Source organism: Myotis nattereri, assembly GCF_964212035.1.
Source record: "Myotis nattereri genome assembly, chromosome: 20".
NCBI classification, from domain to species: Eukaryota; Metazoa; Chordata; class Mammalia; order Chiroptera; family Vespertilionidae; genus Myotis; species Myotis nattereri.
In genome coordinates this window covers 15,579,211-15,595,664 of record NC_138096.1, presented here as the reverse complement: position 1 = coordinate 15,595,664, position 16,454 = coordinate 15,579,211, and the positions used below count along the sequence as shown (strand labels likewise).

At 41.6% G+C, this 16,454-nt stretch overlaps 2 protein-coding genes across 2 annotated transcripts in view; one reads left to right on the top strand and one right to left on the bottom strand.

Annotated features, from left to right (window-relative positions):
- Positions 1-16,454, bottom strand: part of LIN9 (lin-9 DREAM MuvB core complex component) — a 40,843-nt gene that overhangs the window by 4,958 nt on the left and 19,431 nt on the right. The window contains exons 8-9 of the mRNA XM_081114468.1: positions 9,072-9,152; positions 919-1,044 (exon numbers count right to left, since the gene is read on the bottom strand). Coding sequence (XP_080970594.1) covers positions 919-1,044; positions 9,072-9,152 — 207 coding nt within the window. The remainder of the gene's footprint in view (positions 1-918; positions 1,045-9,071; positions 9,153-16,454) is intronic.
- LOC308535533 (heterogeneous nuclear ribonucleoprotein A1-like) lies at positions 13,572-14,872 on the top strand (the record flags this gene model as incomplete). The annotated part of the gene is made up of 1 exon (XM_081114466.1): positions 13,572-14,872. One exon carries the CDS (start codon positions 13,572-13,574, stop codon positions 14,532-14,534), a length of 963 nt encoding a protein of 320 aa, XP_080970592.1. The 3' UTR covers positions 14,535-14,872.

The window sequence follows — 16,454 nt, the reverse complement described above, 5'->3', positions numbered from 1 at the left end:
CATATTCATATATATAATTTTAAAAAATAATATATTTATTGATTTCAGAGAGGAAGGGAGAGGAGAGAGAGATAGAAACATCAATGACGAGAAAGAATCATTGATTGGCTGCCTCCTGCACTGGGTATCAAGCCCGCAACTCGAGCATGCAGCCTTGACTGGAATCAAACCTGGGACCTTTCAGTCCGCAGGCCGACGCTCTACCCACTGAGCTAAACCAGCTAGGGCCATGTATATAATTTTGTGTGCATGATAATGGCAATTCACAAATAACCCTATGACCTATGTGCTTGAGTTCAACAATCCACAGTTATAAAGTTTAAAGGAGGAAGAAACAAAATTGTATACACAGCATGATCATAACTTAGTGATAACAAGCATATACTAGTACATATAAAAACTAAGAGGAAATAAACCAAAATATAGTCTTTGGGACCGCAGAATTAAGTTATTATATTTCTCCCTGACCAGGTAACTCAGGTGGCTGGAGCATCATCCTGATGTGCCAAGGTTGTGGGTTCGATCCCTGATCAGGGCATATGCAGGAATCAACCAATGAGAGCATGAATAGGTGGGACAACAAATCTCTCTTCCCCCACATCCCGTCCTCTTTCTCTCTAAAATCAATCAATAACATTTTTTTGAAAGAGTAATTACTTTTCTAAAATTTTTGAGACCTATATCAGTTGTAATCCAAATGAACAAAATCAATAAAATTGATAGCTCACTGGATATAAAAGCACTGTTCAACACTGATATTGTAAGGAATAAAAAATATATATGAAATATGGTTCTGTTAAAGGATTTTATAAAGGTATTGGCTTAGTTTGGATTTTCTAAAGTGTGTAACAGTATTAAGCTTCAAATGAAAGTATAGAGGGCACAGATCTTCAAGGGAAATTCATGCAAATTACCTACCTCATAGCAGTACTGCTGAACTTTATGCAAAACTTTGTTTAGGTCCTTGTTCAGCTGTTCAAGCTCTAGAACAATTGTTGCATATCTCCGCTGAAATTCAATGCCAATGGGCATGGAATATGATTTCTGAGAAGAAAATCAGATTTTCATAAGGATTTTTTTGAGCAGTGCAATTTCAATGATCTAATAAGAGATGACTTATCCAGTACAAACTAAAGGTTATTAGAATTGTCAATACTCAATGCCATACTTCTTGTGTGTCATAACAACACTATGTACTGTTACTTAGAAGACTGTCTTTATTCTTAGAAGCATCATGATGTTTGCTACTTACTTTTTTTTTTTAATATTTTATTGATTTTTTACAGAGAGGAAGGGAGAAGGATAGAGAGTTAGAAACATCAATGAGAGAGGAACATCGATCAGATGCCTCCTGTACATCCCCCACTGGGGATGTGACCGCAACCAAGGCATATGTCTCTGACCAGAATCGAACCCGGGACCCTTCAGTCTGCAGGCCGACGCTCTACCCACTGAGCCAAACAGGTCAGGGCTGCTATTTACTTTTTTAAAAAGGAAATATTATACAGATAAACCAAATGAAGCAAAATTGCCGATTCTATATAATGTTCCTTATATTCGTATTTCAACTTTTTTCTAAGTGTTGTGATTTTTCAAAATAAAAAGTTGGTAAAAAATTGTATGTACTCATTTAAAGGGTTTTAGTTATTTAAACTTAGTTGATTCTCCATCTGGAATCAATTCAATATAGCATCATGGTTAAGCATGGAGGCTAGTTGGAGTATATATGTTCAAATCCCAAGTCAGTCACCTACTAGCTGTGTGACCTTAGCAAGTTCCTTAATCTTTCTGTGCTCTGTCCCCTCATCTGCAAAACGGGGATAATAAGAATATATACTAGATGGGATTATGGCAAAGATAAAATGAAATAATACATGCCCCCCACATAGAAAAAGCTCAATAAAGCCCGGCTGGCAGCTCACTGGTTGAACCAGGAGGTCACCGTTTGATAACTAGTCAGAGCACATGCCCGGGTTGCGGGCTCAATCCCAGTGTAGGGAGTACAGGAGGCAGCCGATCAATGATTCTCTCTCATCACTGATGCTTCTAGGTCTCTCTCCCACTCCCTCTTTGAAATCAATAAATACATATTTAAGAGGGGGGAAAAGAAAATGGTCAATAAATGTGAACTGTTACCATCACTGCCATCATCCCTTATTTGCTTCCCATTAGTAAGTGTAAATGGACTTTGATTTCACTTCCTTTTCTCTCTTTCCAGTACCGCCAACAAATCACACTCTCCATTCCATCCCAGCTACAAATGCTGCAATGACATGCCTCCAGTGGAGCCAAATTTAACCCCATTTCTTTTTTCAGAAGATTTCCAAGAAACCAGATCAACTGCACCATCTAGGAAGTATGGCTAAGGAGCAAGTACAGTGTACCTAGACTGTATAGGAGTAAACTACTCACATGAACACCATCACAACATTACAATTACTCGAGCTAACAGAACCTCATGCAGCCTGCCATTTTACAGATGAGAGAACTGAGGCCCAGTTAAATGTCTTCCTTAATGAGCACACGACATGAAAATGTCTCAATGACTCAATGGTGACGAAGAAGAGGCTGACATTAATTAGAGCTGACTAAAGTGCCAGGCACTCTGGTACTGGCACAAGGACAGACATATAGACCAATGGAACCAAACAGAGAACCCAGAAACCGACCCAAGCCATTATGCTCAATTAATATTTGACAAAGGAGGCAAGAGCATACAATGGAGTCAAGACAGTCTCTTCAATAAATGGTGCTGGGAAATTTGGTCAGATACATGCAAAAAGATGAAACCAGATCACCAACTTACACCATACACAAAAAATAAACTCAAAATGGCTAAAGGACTTAAATGTAAGATGGGAAACCACAAAAATCCTACAAGACTCTATAGGCAGCAAAATAGCAGACATATGTCGTAGCAATATCTTTACCAACACAGCTCCTAGGGCAATGGAGACTAAGGAGAAAATGAACAAATGGGACTACATCAAAATAAAAAGCCTATGCACAGCAAAAGAAACCATCAACAAAACAATAAGAAAGCCACTGCATGGGAGAACACATTTGCCAATGTTATCACCGATAAGGGTTAAATCTCCAAAATTAACAGAGAACTCATACAACTTAAAAGGAAGATAAACAATCCAATCAAAAAATGGGCAAAGGACCTAAATAGACACTTTTAGAAAGAGGACATACAGAAGGCCGAGAGACATGAAAACATGCTCAAGGTCACTAATCATCCAAGAGATGCAAATCAAAACAACAGACACCTGTCAGAATGGCTATCATCAACAAATCAACAAACGACAAGTGCTGGCGAGGATGCGGAGAACAAGGAACCCTCGTGCACTGCTTTTGGGAATGCAGAATGGTTCAGCCACTGTGGAGAACAGTATGGAGTTTCCTCAAAAAATTAAAAATGGAAAAAAAAAAAATTAAAAATGGAACTGCCATTTGACCCAGTGATCCCACTTCTAGGAATATATCCCATGAAACCGGAAACACCAATCAGAAAGGATATATGCACCCCTATGTTCATAGCAGCACAATTTATAATAGCTAAGATTTGGAAACAGCCTAAGTGCCCATCAGCAGATGAGTGGATTAAAAAACTGTGGTACATCTACACGATGGAATACTATGCTGCTGTAAAAAAGAAGGAACTTTTACCATCTGCAACAGCTTGGATGGAACTGCAGAGCATTATGCTAAGTGAAATAAGCCAGTCGGAGAAAGATAAATATGACATGCTCTCACTCGTATGTGGGATATAATGATCAACATAAATTGATGAACAAAAATAGATCCAGAGACAAATGGCAGGTGAAGGGGGGGAGGGGTTAGAGAGCAACTAAGGGACTTGTATGCATGCATATTAGCATAACCAATGGACACAGACACTGGGGTGATGGGGGCTTGCCCGGGGTGGGAATGGCTGTGGGGTCAGGGGTTGGGGTCAATCAGGGAAAAAGGAGACATATGTAAAACTTTAGAGAATAAAATAAAAAATAAATTTAAAATAAGTAAAATAAAGTACCGGCACTATTCTCAGTATTTAATGTGGTCTTATGGAATCATCACAACCACCCCATGAGAAGGGTACTAGAATTACCCCATTTCACACAGGAGGAATCTGCGGCCCATCTACCACAGCCACTAAGTGGTGAGCATGCAGGAGTTGAAGCCAGGCTGCGTGGGTCAGATTCCTCTGTCTGGGGCCACTCATGCCCTGGAAGAGGAGGAGAGGAACCGTCACAGGAGAGGAGGGGAGGGTAGCTCTAGACCAGCCTGGAATCATATCCAGGATTCCCTGCTTTCAGTCTACCACTGGTGCCTCCTGCATTTCCCCTACCTAAGCCTCAATTTTTGTGGATTTGCCCACTGTACTACCCAAAAACTTAGTATTTTATCAGAGTGCAAGGAAAACAGGACCTGGTAAATTTAAGTTCATTTCCCTGTTGGATGGACTGGGGGTTACTGAAGACAGTGTTGAGTTTAATTAAGCATCTGACCATGTCTTTTCTTGAGGATAAGTATATAATTTGATAGGCTCAGAACTAGTTAATCAAAATCAAAATAATTAAAGGCTCTACCATAGCCAATTTGGCTCAGCGGAGAGAGCATTGGTCTGCGGACTGAAAGGTCCCGAGTTCGATTCTGGTCAAAGGCACAAGCCTGGGTTGCAGGCTAGATCCCCAGTTGGGGGTGTGCAGGAGGCAGCCAATCAATGATTCTTGTGGGGAGCCGCTATAGGGTTAGACCTCGACTGACCTGTTGGCAAAGTCACAAACAAGTCCCAGCTTAGAGGGCACAGTCCTCTTAAGCATAATTAGGCTTGACCTTATGAAGCTCCCTAGATCTTACCTGGGAAGCTAATGGGCTGAGGGAAGTGCAGCAAGAACAAGAACAAAAACAAGTGAAACTCACAAGAACTGTGTAACTATGGTAACCACTACCTTGTTTACCTCTGACTATAAAATAAAGGCTCAGTTTGCCTTGGGATCTCTCTCTGTGGCCTCAGCCAGGCACAGGAAGATCCACCGAGACTAAGGAGAGCTAGAGAGCTATGAACGCTGTCTCCATGTAAATCATTCTTCGCCGACTCCGTCCACACCTTTGGGAACCCCTGGCCCACTGGGGCAGGATCCCGGCAGATTCTCTCTCATCATTGATGTTTCTCTCTCTCCCTTCCTCTCTGAAATCAATAAAAATATCTTCCGTAATAATCTATAATAATAAAAGCATAATATGCTAACTAGACTGGACAGCCAAATGACCTTCCGGACGTCCTTCCAGACAAAGCCGGGGCTGCGAGAGCCAAGGAAAGCCACTGTGGCTGCGAGTGCCGAGTCCCTTGCACGAATTTCATGCATTAGGCCTTTAGTATTTAAAAAAAAATAAAAAATATCATTCTGCACAGAATTCATTAGTAGGTGTCAAAAACCTTGATCCTCAACTTGTGTGTTCAATGGGTCTTCTGTTTTGCTTTTTTGCTTTTTTAAAGTACATTTTTATTGATTTCAGAGAGGAAGGGAGATAGAAACATCAATGATGAGAGAGAATCATTGATTGGCTGCCTCCTGCACACCCCCTACTGGGGATCGAGCCTACAACCCAGGCATGTGCCCTTGACCTGAATTGAACCTGGAACCCTTCAGTCCTCAGGTTGTCGCTCTATCCACTGAGCCAAACAAGCTAGGGCTATGTTCAACAGTTTTATAAGTTGTTTAAAAAACATATAAGGACTTTACATACGTACATCAAAATGTAAAAAGTTGGGAAATGGCTAACATGTTAGATATGTTAAATATCCAAGCGGAAATAAGTTAGATTAGTGGTTACCTATGTATGGGGTGGGGGAGTGATTAAGGGGAAATGAGGAGTGACTCCTAAAAGGTATGGGATTGACCTAGCTGGTTTCGCTCAGTGGATAGAGCATCGGCCTGCAGACCAGGGGGTCCCAGGTTCGATTCTGGTCAAGGGCACATGCCCAGGGTTATGGGCTCAATCCCCAGTAGGGGACATGTAGGAGGCAGCCAATGAATGATTCTCTCTCATCATTGATGTTTCTCTCTCTCTCCCTCTCCCTTCCTCTCTGAAATAAAAATACATTAAAAAAATAAAAAAAATAAAAGGTATGGGATTTCTTTTGAAAATAATGGAAATGCTCTAAAAGTGACTGTGATGACCACACAACTTGTGAAATGAACTGTAAACTAACAACTACTGAACTGTTCGCTTACTACAAACAGGTAAATTGCACGGTATGTGACTATTTTAATAAAGCTGTTATTTAAAAAAGCCCTGACCTTTTAAATATGTTGCTCTTATTGCTATGGCTTTCTATCAATCCCTCCTATAATCAGCTAGTGCGCTTTAATCAGCTAGTGATCACATACAGGTGGAGTGTGACATACAACATGGATTCTATTTGAAGACTGGTTACTGTTAAGAAGATTTCTGCAGAGATTCATGAACTAACAGACATGGTAAGGACGATGTGACAGCAGAGTCAGGGCGAGAAAACCAGCTCTCGCAGCAGTGAGTATGAGAAAGGGAAGGAGCACAGAACACGCAGTATCCAGTGTCCCAGAACCACTCAGACAGGGCTTTAAAGGATGACTCAGCGCTCTCAGCAATACACTCCCCTTCCCTACTCCTCAACGGTTCAGGTCCACGTGTGACAAGACAGATTTTCAAAGTGGAAAAGCAGTTATGAGAGCCTGAGACTATCAGTTCAGTATCTATTTTTGTATATTGCTGAGGCAATTCAAATCTATCTTAATAAATTCCACACACACAATTTCTATGTGAATGATCTATATGAGTATTTCTTGAATATTTAAATAATCTGAAATAGAAAAGGCATATTGAAATTAAAAATCTTAGACAAACTTTCACTGACTTTAATATACTATGTAATTTGACCAAGAAATGGTAGCTCAAACTTTAACTCTGAATGAACCTGGTAAGAAAACTTCTCAGGTATATGATTGAGAAATTTGTCCTTATTCCATAAAAGTGACTAAAATGTCCTATATAATAAAGCGGTACTATGCAAACTGACTGACACTCCGTCACGCTGTAACAAAATGGCTGCGCCCACAGCGGAAGCGGGGTTCCCATAACGAGCCGTAACAAGTGATCAGCAGGGACCTGAGGCTGTGTGGCACCGGGCAGGAGCAGGGGACCTGAGGCTGCGCCCCCCCCAGCCCAGCGAGGCTTGAAGGGGGACCTCAGGCTGCGCCCCCCACCTAGATGGGCTTGACAGGGGTCCTTAGGCCATACCCCTTGCACCAGCGCCAGGCTGGGGGACCTCAGGCCACGCCCCCCCACCCTGGCACCGGGCCGGGGGACCTGAGGGTGCACTGGGGGACCTGAGGCTGCGCACCCCGCCCAGCGAGGCTTGACATGAGACCTGAGGCTGCACCCCCCACCTGGTGGGGCTTGATGGGGACCTGAGGCTGTGCCCCAGGGCAGGGGGCATGAGGCTGTGCCCCCCCGAGAGCGGGGCTTGATGGGGGGTTGGGCCAGCCAGGTCTGGATCTCGCCCAATGGGGGTGGGGCCAGCTTGGGTCTCACGCAATTTTGAGGTGCACACGGGTGGGTGGGAACTTGACTCTGGTTTCTGCGGCATGCCCCAGACTCTAACAGGAGGAAGATTTTCAATATACATTTTACTAATTTTCTTTTATCTCTGCCACTTCTATTATAGACAAAGGGTAAATAGCAATATTAAAGTATTTCCTCTAATTAATTCCCTTTTAATGTGTGCACAAATTTCGTGCACCAGGCCACTAGTTTTAATATAATATAAAGTAATTTCCTCCTCCTTTCACTTTACAAACAGAAAGTTTAATCGTTTGTTTTTACTGGGTAAAATATGAGATAAATATTTGAGCTTTCCAAAATTCAAGGAGACTTTACCAGACCAACATTCTATTTTCTTTGTAAATTCCGTATGAACTAACTTTTGATTTTGTTGATCACCTCAATCCAAAACACTTTCTTAGTCTCCAACATAACTTAATTATTTGATCAATAGTTTAGTGCTGCATTTAAAATTTGTCAAGCATTTTTTCTTGGCATCCTTTTGTTATTAACTTCTAAGCTTATTTGCACTGTGATCAGAGGACATTCTGGAGAATTCTAAACATCTCGAAATTTGTTGAAATCTGATTCAGGGCCAGCATATAATTAATTATTGTAAATATTCTATGTGTGTTTCCAAAGAATAGTATCCTGTAGTTGGTAGGTATAATATTGTACCTATGTCAATAAAATCAAGTTTGTTGACTGTATATCAAATCTGTATATCCTTATTGATTTTTGACTACTTGTTTTATTTGTTACTAAGAGGCTATGGAAACTGTCCCATTATAGCAGTGGCTCTTTTTCCTTTGAATTTTGGCGATTTTTGCTTTATATATCTGGAGGCTAAATTATTAAGTACATATAAATTTCAAATTATTAATTTTTAAATTATACCTTTATCATTAGCAAGATACCTTTATGTCCTGTAATATCTATTGCCCTGAATTATACTGTCAGCTATTACTATAAGATCTTCTGTTGTTATTTTAAAACTTTGCACTGTATATCTTTTCATTCATTTACATTTTTATCCTTTGAGAGTCCTTTTATATTCAATGTGTCTCTTTTATATATCACAGAGTTTGGATTTTATTTTTCCTCCAGTTTGGAATTCTTGGCGATAACAAATGAATATTTAAAAATAACATTTATCTCGCCCAGCTGGCATGGCTCAGTGGTTGAGTGTCAACCTATGAACCAGGAGGTCAAGGTTGGATTCCCAGTCAGGGCACATGTCTGGGATGTGGGCTCGACCCCCAGTGGGGTGCGTGCAAGAGGCAGCTGATCAATGATTCTCTCATCGTTGATGTTTCTCTCTCTCTCCCTCTCCCTTCCTCTCTGAAATCAATAATAATATATTTTAAAAAATACACATTTATCTCAAAGTTTTCTTCCATAAAATATTTAAAAATCCTTATAGAAGCTCCCACTATTTCAAAAGTAGACAAGCAAAGAACAATGAAAAACATCCTTACCAATTTTTCTGCCTCGGTGTTCATTTCCCTTAATTTCTTGATATGTTCCTTTTTAATCATGAGAATTTTTGATAATTTGGTCTACAGAGAAATAAGAGATGTTTTAAGTGTATCAGTTAGGCATCAAATTTCCAGTTTTTCACTAAGATATTTAAGCAGATTTCAGTGCTTCAATATAAATATAGCACAGGCATCTATAATAATAAAAGCGTAATATGCAAATCGACTGAATGACTGAACAGCAGAACAATTGTCTGGATGACCTTCTGGACGACCAAGCTATGACATGCACTGGTGCCAAGGCAGGTGTGATACAATTGGTCGGGGGGCCCCGCCATTGCCCCACGATCACCCCGTAGAGGGAGGCCCAGGCCACCCTCTGCACGGTGACTGATCCCGGAGCCCTGCTGGGTAGGCAGGCCTCCCTCTGTGGGGCAATCGACCTGGGGGCCCCGCGATCCATCACCCCACAGAGGGAGGCCCAGGCCACCGGCCAGCGACGCTGAGGCAGGTGTGTGGGGCCAGCCAGCGATCGCCCCGCAGAGGGAGGCCCAGGCCAGCCAAGTGATCACACCCCACGCTTGTCACCCAAAGAGAGAGGCGACCGGTGGCAGGGGAGGGGAGGGGGCAGTGCTGCACAGATGGCTAGGTAGGGCCAGCTGCCGGCAGCCGGGTGTGGGGCGGGAGGAAAGCCCCGATAGGCCCTGATCACCGGCCAGGCCTAGGGACCCTACTCAAGGGGTCCTGGATTTCGAGAGGACACAGGCCATGCTGAGGGACCACCCCTCCCCCCCCCCCCGCACAAATTTCGTTGACCCCCCCCCCCCCCCCGCACAAATTTCGTTGACCCGGCCTCTAATTTTATTTTATAAATCTGATTGGCTCTCAGAAAAATATTATTTAAAATCCACTGCAACTAGGACACGTCAAAAGGACTACAGAGTCCACCTGAACAAGCTTTCACTGGCCCAAAATGGGACAACTGGTGAACCACCAAGAGCGGTAACTGCGAGGGATTAAAGCACAAATATGTTAAGATCCATGCGTTCATATTAATAGTCTGAAAAAACAACCACTGTTAAAGAATGCTAGTGACTACACGCATTATTTTATAAAATGGGGGAAAGAGGGAAATCAAGCATTTATCCTGCCTTTCCTATGTAAACTATATCATTAGGTAACCAAGTAATAGATTAGGGGAAATTTTTCTTTAGAGAACTCTTTCAACTAATAAGTGAAGAAGAAGTAATAGAACAAGAATAGCACCATTTATAATCCTAATGAATGGTGGATCTGGGCATTGACAAATAGTACCAGCTAACATTATATTTAAAAAGAGATAAAATAGCAGGAGTTTCTTATCAGAATACATAACTACCTACAGAAGTAAGCACATAAAACAAGTAAACCAACCAAATAAAAAACCCAAATCTAATCAAAACTCTATATCCAATAAGCAATTTTCATGAAACACAAAACACAGATCACGTTGAATGATACCACAAGGATTCAGTCAGCAAAATCCACAGTGCGAGCCCTGCCGGCGTGCTCAGTGGTTAGAGCATTGGCCTGTGTACAAACGGTTGCACTCCCATCTTTGTGGGGGAGGCAGCCAGTCAACGTGTCCCTCTCACACTGAAGTTTCTCTCTCTCTCCCCCCCCCTCCTTTCCACTCTCTGAAAATGAATGAAAAAAATATCCTCAAAGTATATATATATATATATAAAAAAAACAGACTCTGGGAGACTCTATGGACAAGTAAATTGTATGGGGAAACAGAGCATCTAACATTTAAGAGACAACTGAAAAATTTAAATGCTGACTGGATATCTGATACTAATAAGATATTTTAACTTTTTAGATGTAACAATATTAGAGTTGTGATTCTTTTTATAAAAAGAGCCCTTATCTTTTGGAAACACATAATGAAATATTTACAGATAAATGATATCCAAATTACACAAAAGGGAGAAAGTGGGAGCAAAGATGAAATAGTGCGGGCCAGGAGTTTTGTTTTGTTTTTTAATATATTGATCGATATTAGCCAGCAGTTGTTGATAACTGTTACAGCCAACGATGGGTACAAGGAAGTACATTAAACAATTCCATCTGCTTTTATGTGCTTTAAATTTTTGGTACAAAAAATTATTTTAGAGAGCGAGAGGGATACAGAAATATCCATGTGAGAGAAACATGAACTGGAGCCTCCCACATACACCCCAGCCAGGGGTCGAACCCTGGGTTTGTGTCCTGACCAGGAATCAAACCTATGACCCTTGGTGCACGGGACGATGATCCAACCAACTGAGACACACTGGACAGAGCTTGATATACAAAGTTCTTACACGCTGGCAGGGGCCTGAGGTATGATACACACTTGTTCACGCAGACCTTTATTTACTGCTCAGTAGGTCCAGAGCTCCAGACTGGTCTGCCTTCGCCTCTAAGTTGCTGAGTTTTTAAGGAAATGTGTGATATTTTAGGGAGTTAGGAGCATTAAAAATGGGATGAAGGCACAGTCTCTCTCCCCTTTTTTGTTCGTTTGTTTTGTATTGCTTATTTGTTCTTGATAGAAAATCACTTTGTTTCCTTTCAATGCTTTTCAAAACTGAGTTCTCTATAAGAAAGTAGATAAGGGGAGACAATCAAGATGGTGGCATAGGTAAACACCTGAATTTGGTGCCGGGCACAAACACATTAAAACTACAACTAAAAGACAAAAAGAGTATCACCCAGAACCAGGGGAAGCTGGCTGAGTGGAAATTCTACAACTAGAAGGAAAGAGAAAAGCGCAGAGTCCGGTAGGAGGTGCAGAGGTGCGAAGTGTGGAGGTAGGGAGGCTCACGAAAAAGGAGCTGGCAGCTGGGTACACTGTTGTCTTTTCCAATCGGGAGGGAGACACAAGCTCCTGACTGCTCTGAACTCCAGTTCCTGGTGAGAATTTGGGACCCAGACTCATACGAGGAGAAACTGGACTGTCTGGCATCGGGCCGGAACATGAGGGCGGCTTTCTCACAGAGGTGCTTGCAGTGGTCAATGTTCCTGCACGGGGCCGTGGGACACAGATCCGGGACCTCTCCGAGGCAGAGCAGACTGGCAGCCATTGCTGTTTTCTCTGCCCTGGTGATTCCCTGAGACCCCGCACCATCCAATTTACAACCCCACCCAAGCTGTGAGCAGAGGCCTTTGCATACCAATGGCCTCGCCTTTCTCCACCTAAAAACCTGGGAAGACTTAGTGAGCGCCAAAGCCCCACTGAAGCAAGTCCTGCCCCAGAGGGGCGTCTCCAGCAGAGCAGTTCATCCATTGTAGACATAACTGGTCCTCACAGCCAATTGGCCTGGAGGTCAATTCCTCCCAGTGATATCAACAGCAATCAAGGCTTAACTACAACAAGACTGTGCATACAGCCCACAAAGGGGTGCACCAAGAGTGTCCACCTCAGGTAATTGGGGAGGCTGAGCCACTGGCCCTATAGGACACCTAGCACACAAAGCCACTCTATCAACACAGGGAAGCAGCCAAAATGCGGAGACAAAGAAACAGGTCACAAATGACAGAAATGGAGGAAAACAAACTACTGGATATAGAGTTCAAAACCTTGGTTATAAGGTTACTCAAGAATCTTCTAGAAACCTCCGAGAAATATAGTGAGACCCTCAAGGATATAAAAAAGTGTATGCCAATTAGAAATTAAGCATACACTGACTGAAATACAGAATAATACAGAGATCCAACAGCAGACTAGAGGATCCCAAGAATCAAGTCAAAGATCTGATATATGAACACGCAAAAAACACCCAACCGGAAAAGCAAAAGAAAAAAAGAATACAAAAATATGAAGACAGTGCAAGGAGCCTCTGGGACAGCTTCAAGCGTACCAACTTCCGAATTATAGGGGTGCCAGAAGAAGAGAGAGAGCAAGATATTGAAAACCTATTTGAAGAAATAATGACAGAAAACTTCCCCTACCTGGTGAAAGAAATAGACTTACAAGTCCAGGAAGCGCAGAGAATCCCAAACAAAAGGAATCTAAAGGGACCACACCAAGACACATCATAATTAAAATGCCAAGCGCAAAAGACAAAAAGAGAATATTAAAAGCAGCGAGAGAAAAACAGTTAGTTACCTACAAGGGAGTACCCATACGACTGTCAACTGATTTCTCAACAGAAACTATGCAGGCCAGAAGGGAATGGCAAGAAATATTCAAAGGGATGAATAGCAAGAACCTACAAGCAAGATTACTCTACCCAGCAAAGCTATCATTTAGAATTGAAGGTCAGATAAAGAGCTTCACAGATAAGAAAAAGCTAAAGGAGTTCATCACCACCAAACCAGTATTATATGAAATGCTGAAGGGTCTTCTTTAAGAAGAGGAAGAAGAAAAAGGTAAAGATAAAAATTATGAACAACAGAGATACGCTCCTTAGATCACTCCTTTCTGCTGGTGAACGCCGCGGAGTAAGCATCGTTGGAATTTCCCCTGTAGCAATCATCATGTCTAAGTCTGAGTCTCCCAAGGAGCCGGAGCAGCTGCGGAAGCTCTTTATCGGAGGTTTGAGCTTTGAAACAACCGATGAGAGTCTGAGGAGCCATTTTGAGCAATGGGGAACGCTCACAGACTGTGTGGTGATGAGAGATCCAAACACCAAGCGCTCCAGAGGCTTTGGGTTTGTCACCTATGCCACCGTGGAGGAGGTGGACGCAGCCATGAACGCGAGGCCACACAAGGTGGACGGAAGAGTGGTGGAACCAAAGAGGGCTGTCTCGAGAGAAGATTCTCAAAGACCTGGTGCCCACTTAACTGTGAAAAAGATTTTTGTCGGTGGTATTAAAGAAGACACTGAAGAACATCACCTAAGAGATTATTTTGAACAGTATGGGAAAATAGAAGTGATTGAAATCATGACTGACCGAGGCAGTGGCAAAAAGAGAGGCTTTGCTTTTGTAACCTTTGACGACCATGACTCTGTAGACAAGATTGTCATTCAGAAATACCATACTGTGAATGGCCACAACTGTGAAGTAAGGAAAGCTCTATCTAAGCAAGAGATGGCTAGTGCTTCTTCCAGCCAAAGAGGTCGAAGTGGTTCTGGAAACTTCGGAGGTGGTCGTGGCGGTGGTTTTGGTGGAAACGACAACTTTGGACGTGGAGGGAACTTCAGTGGTCGAGGTGGCTTTAGTGGCAGCCGTGGTGGCGGTGGATATGGTGGCAGTGGAGATGGCTATAATGGATTTGGTAATGATGGAAGCAATTTTGGAGGTGGTGGAAGCTACAATGATTTTGGCAATTACAACAATCAATCTTCAAATTTTGGGCCTATGAAAGGAGGAAACTTTGGAGGCAGAAGCTCTGGCCCTTATGGTGGTGGAGGTCAATATTTTGCCAAACCACGAAACCAAGGTGGCTATGGCGGTTCCAGCAGCAGCAGTAGCTATGGCAGTGGCAGAAGGTTTTAATTACTGCCAGGAAACAAAGCTTAGCAGGAGAGGAGAGCCAGAGAAGTGACAGGGAAGCTACAGGTTACAACAGATTTGTGAACTCAGCCAAGCACAGTGGTGGCAGGGCCTAGCTGCTACAAAGAAGACATGTGTTAGACAATACTCATGTGAATGGGCAAAAAAAACTCGAGGACTGTATTTGTGACTAATTGTATAACAGGTTATTTTAGTTTCTGTTCTGTGGAAAGTGTAAAGCATTCCAACCAAGGGTTTTAATGTAGATTTTTTTTTTTTTTTGCACCCATGCTGTTGATTGCTAAATGTAATAGTCTGATCATGACGCTGAATAAATGTGTCTTTTTAAAAAAAAAAAAAAAAAATTATGAACAACAAAGTGACAGCAAATACATATCTAACAAGTGAATCTAAAAATCAAGTGAATAAAAAATCTGATGAACAGAATAAACTGGTGAATAGAATAGAATCAGGGGCATAGAAAGGGATTGGACTGACAATTCTTGGGGGGAAGGGGGTGTGAGGGGTGTGGGAAAAGACTGGACAAAAATAGTACACCTATGGATGAGGACAGTGGGGTGGGGGGGTAAGGGCAGGTGGTGGGGTGGGAACCGGGTGGAGGGGAGCTATGGGGGGAAAGAGGAGCAACTGTAATAATCTGAACAATACAGATTTTAAAAAAAGAAAATAAGAAAGAAAGTAGATCAAGCCCAGCCAGAGTGGCTCAGTTGGTTGAGCATCTCAGTTAGCTGAGTGTTACCCAGTGCACCAAAAGGTTGCCAGTTCGATTCCTGGTCAGGGCCTATTCCTGAGTTGTGGGTTTGACCCCCATTCAGGGCAAGTACAGAAAGCAACCGATCGATGTTCTGCTCTCATATAGATGTTCTCTCTCTCTCTCTCCCTTCTCTCTCTTTCTCTCTAAAACAAAACAAAAATCTTAAATAATAAATAAATAAAAGAGGATCAGTCTTTTTAGATTCCTCCAAATCCCAAACCCTAGGAATAAAAAGTTCCCTCAAAAAGAACATTGATTGTAAACTATGAATTATGAAACTTGTAAAAAATTTTAATGTTGTTTCTTTTGCCATAGGAAAAAATATTAGAAATAAAAGTAAACATTCATATACTTCGAAGTTTAATATTAACAAGAGTAAACCTGAGTTTCATAAAACCTTACATATTACAAGACAAATATATAAAAGGACCTTATTTTTACCTCTCAGATAGCTTAAAATATTACTGAAACTAGGTTTTAGACATAGATTTTGAAGTTAAAAAAATTAAGCACTGAAACCAAACGTCTAAGCATTAATGAAAGTATCAATACTTTAAAAGCAGTGCAATAGTACTGTTTCTGGCTCCCTCTGCTGGTTGATCTCTCTCTCTCTCTCTCTCTCTCTCTCTCTAAATATGACATATTAGCATTGTTTACACTTTCACTATTTAAAGAAAGCATGTCTTAAAAAAAAGGGGGGGGGACAGTATCCTATTTGTGAAAAGCATAAGCTTTGGCTCTTTTCATAATTTAAACTTTTTATATAAAAATATCTTTTCTACCTTTGAAGCCAAAGGCATAATAAAATTCTATATTATTAGGAAATTTAATAACATATGATTGAGGAATACAAAATGCTATACGCATGCACACAAATGACAAGACTTTTCCTTGAAATAACATCAGTAATTTAAGGATAACGATGAACTGCAAAAGGTAACACTGAATTTTAAGGTAACACTGCTTTGTAACATAATATACATATATACAAACTTTCTTATTTATAAAGACTATCCTAAGCCAAAGTAGTTTTTCTTTTGAAAAAAGGCAAAAAAGAAACAAATTAAGTACAGTGGGGCCTTGACTTACAAGTGTCCCGTAACGAGTTTTTTGAGATACCAGCTGTCTCTTCCGATTTTTTGCATTAA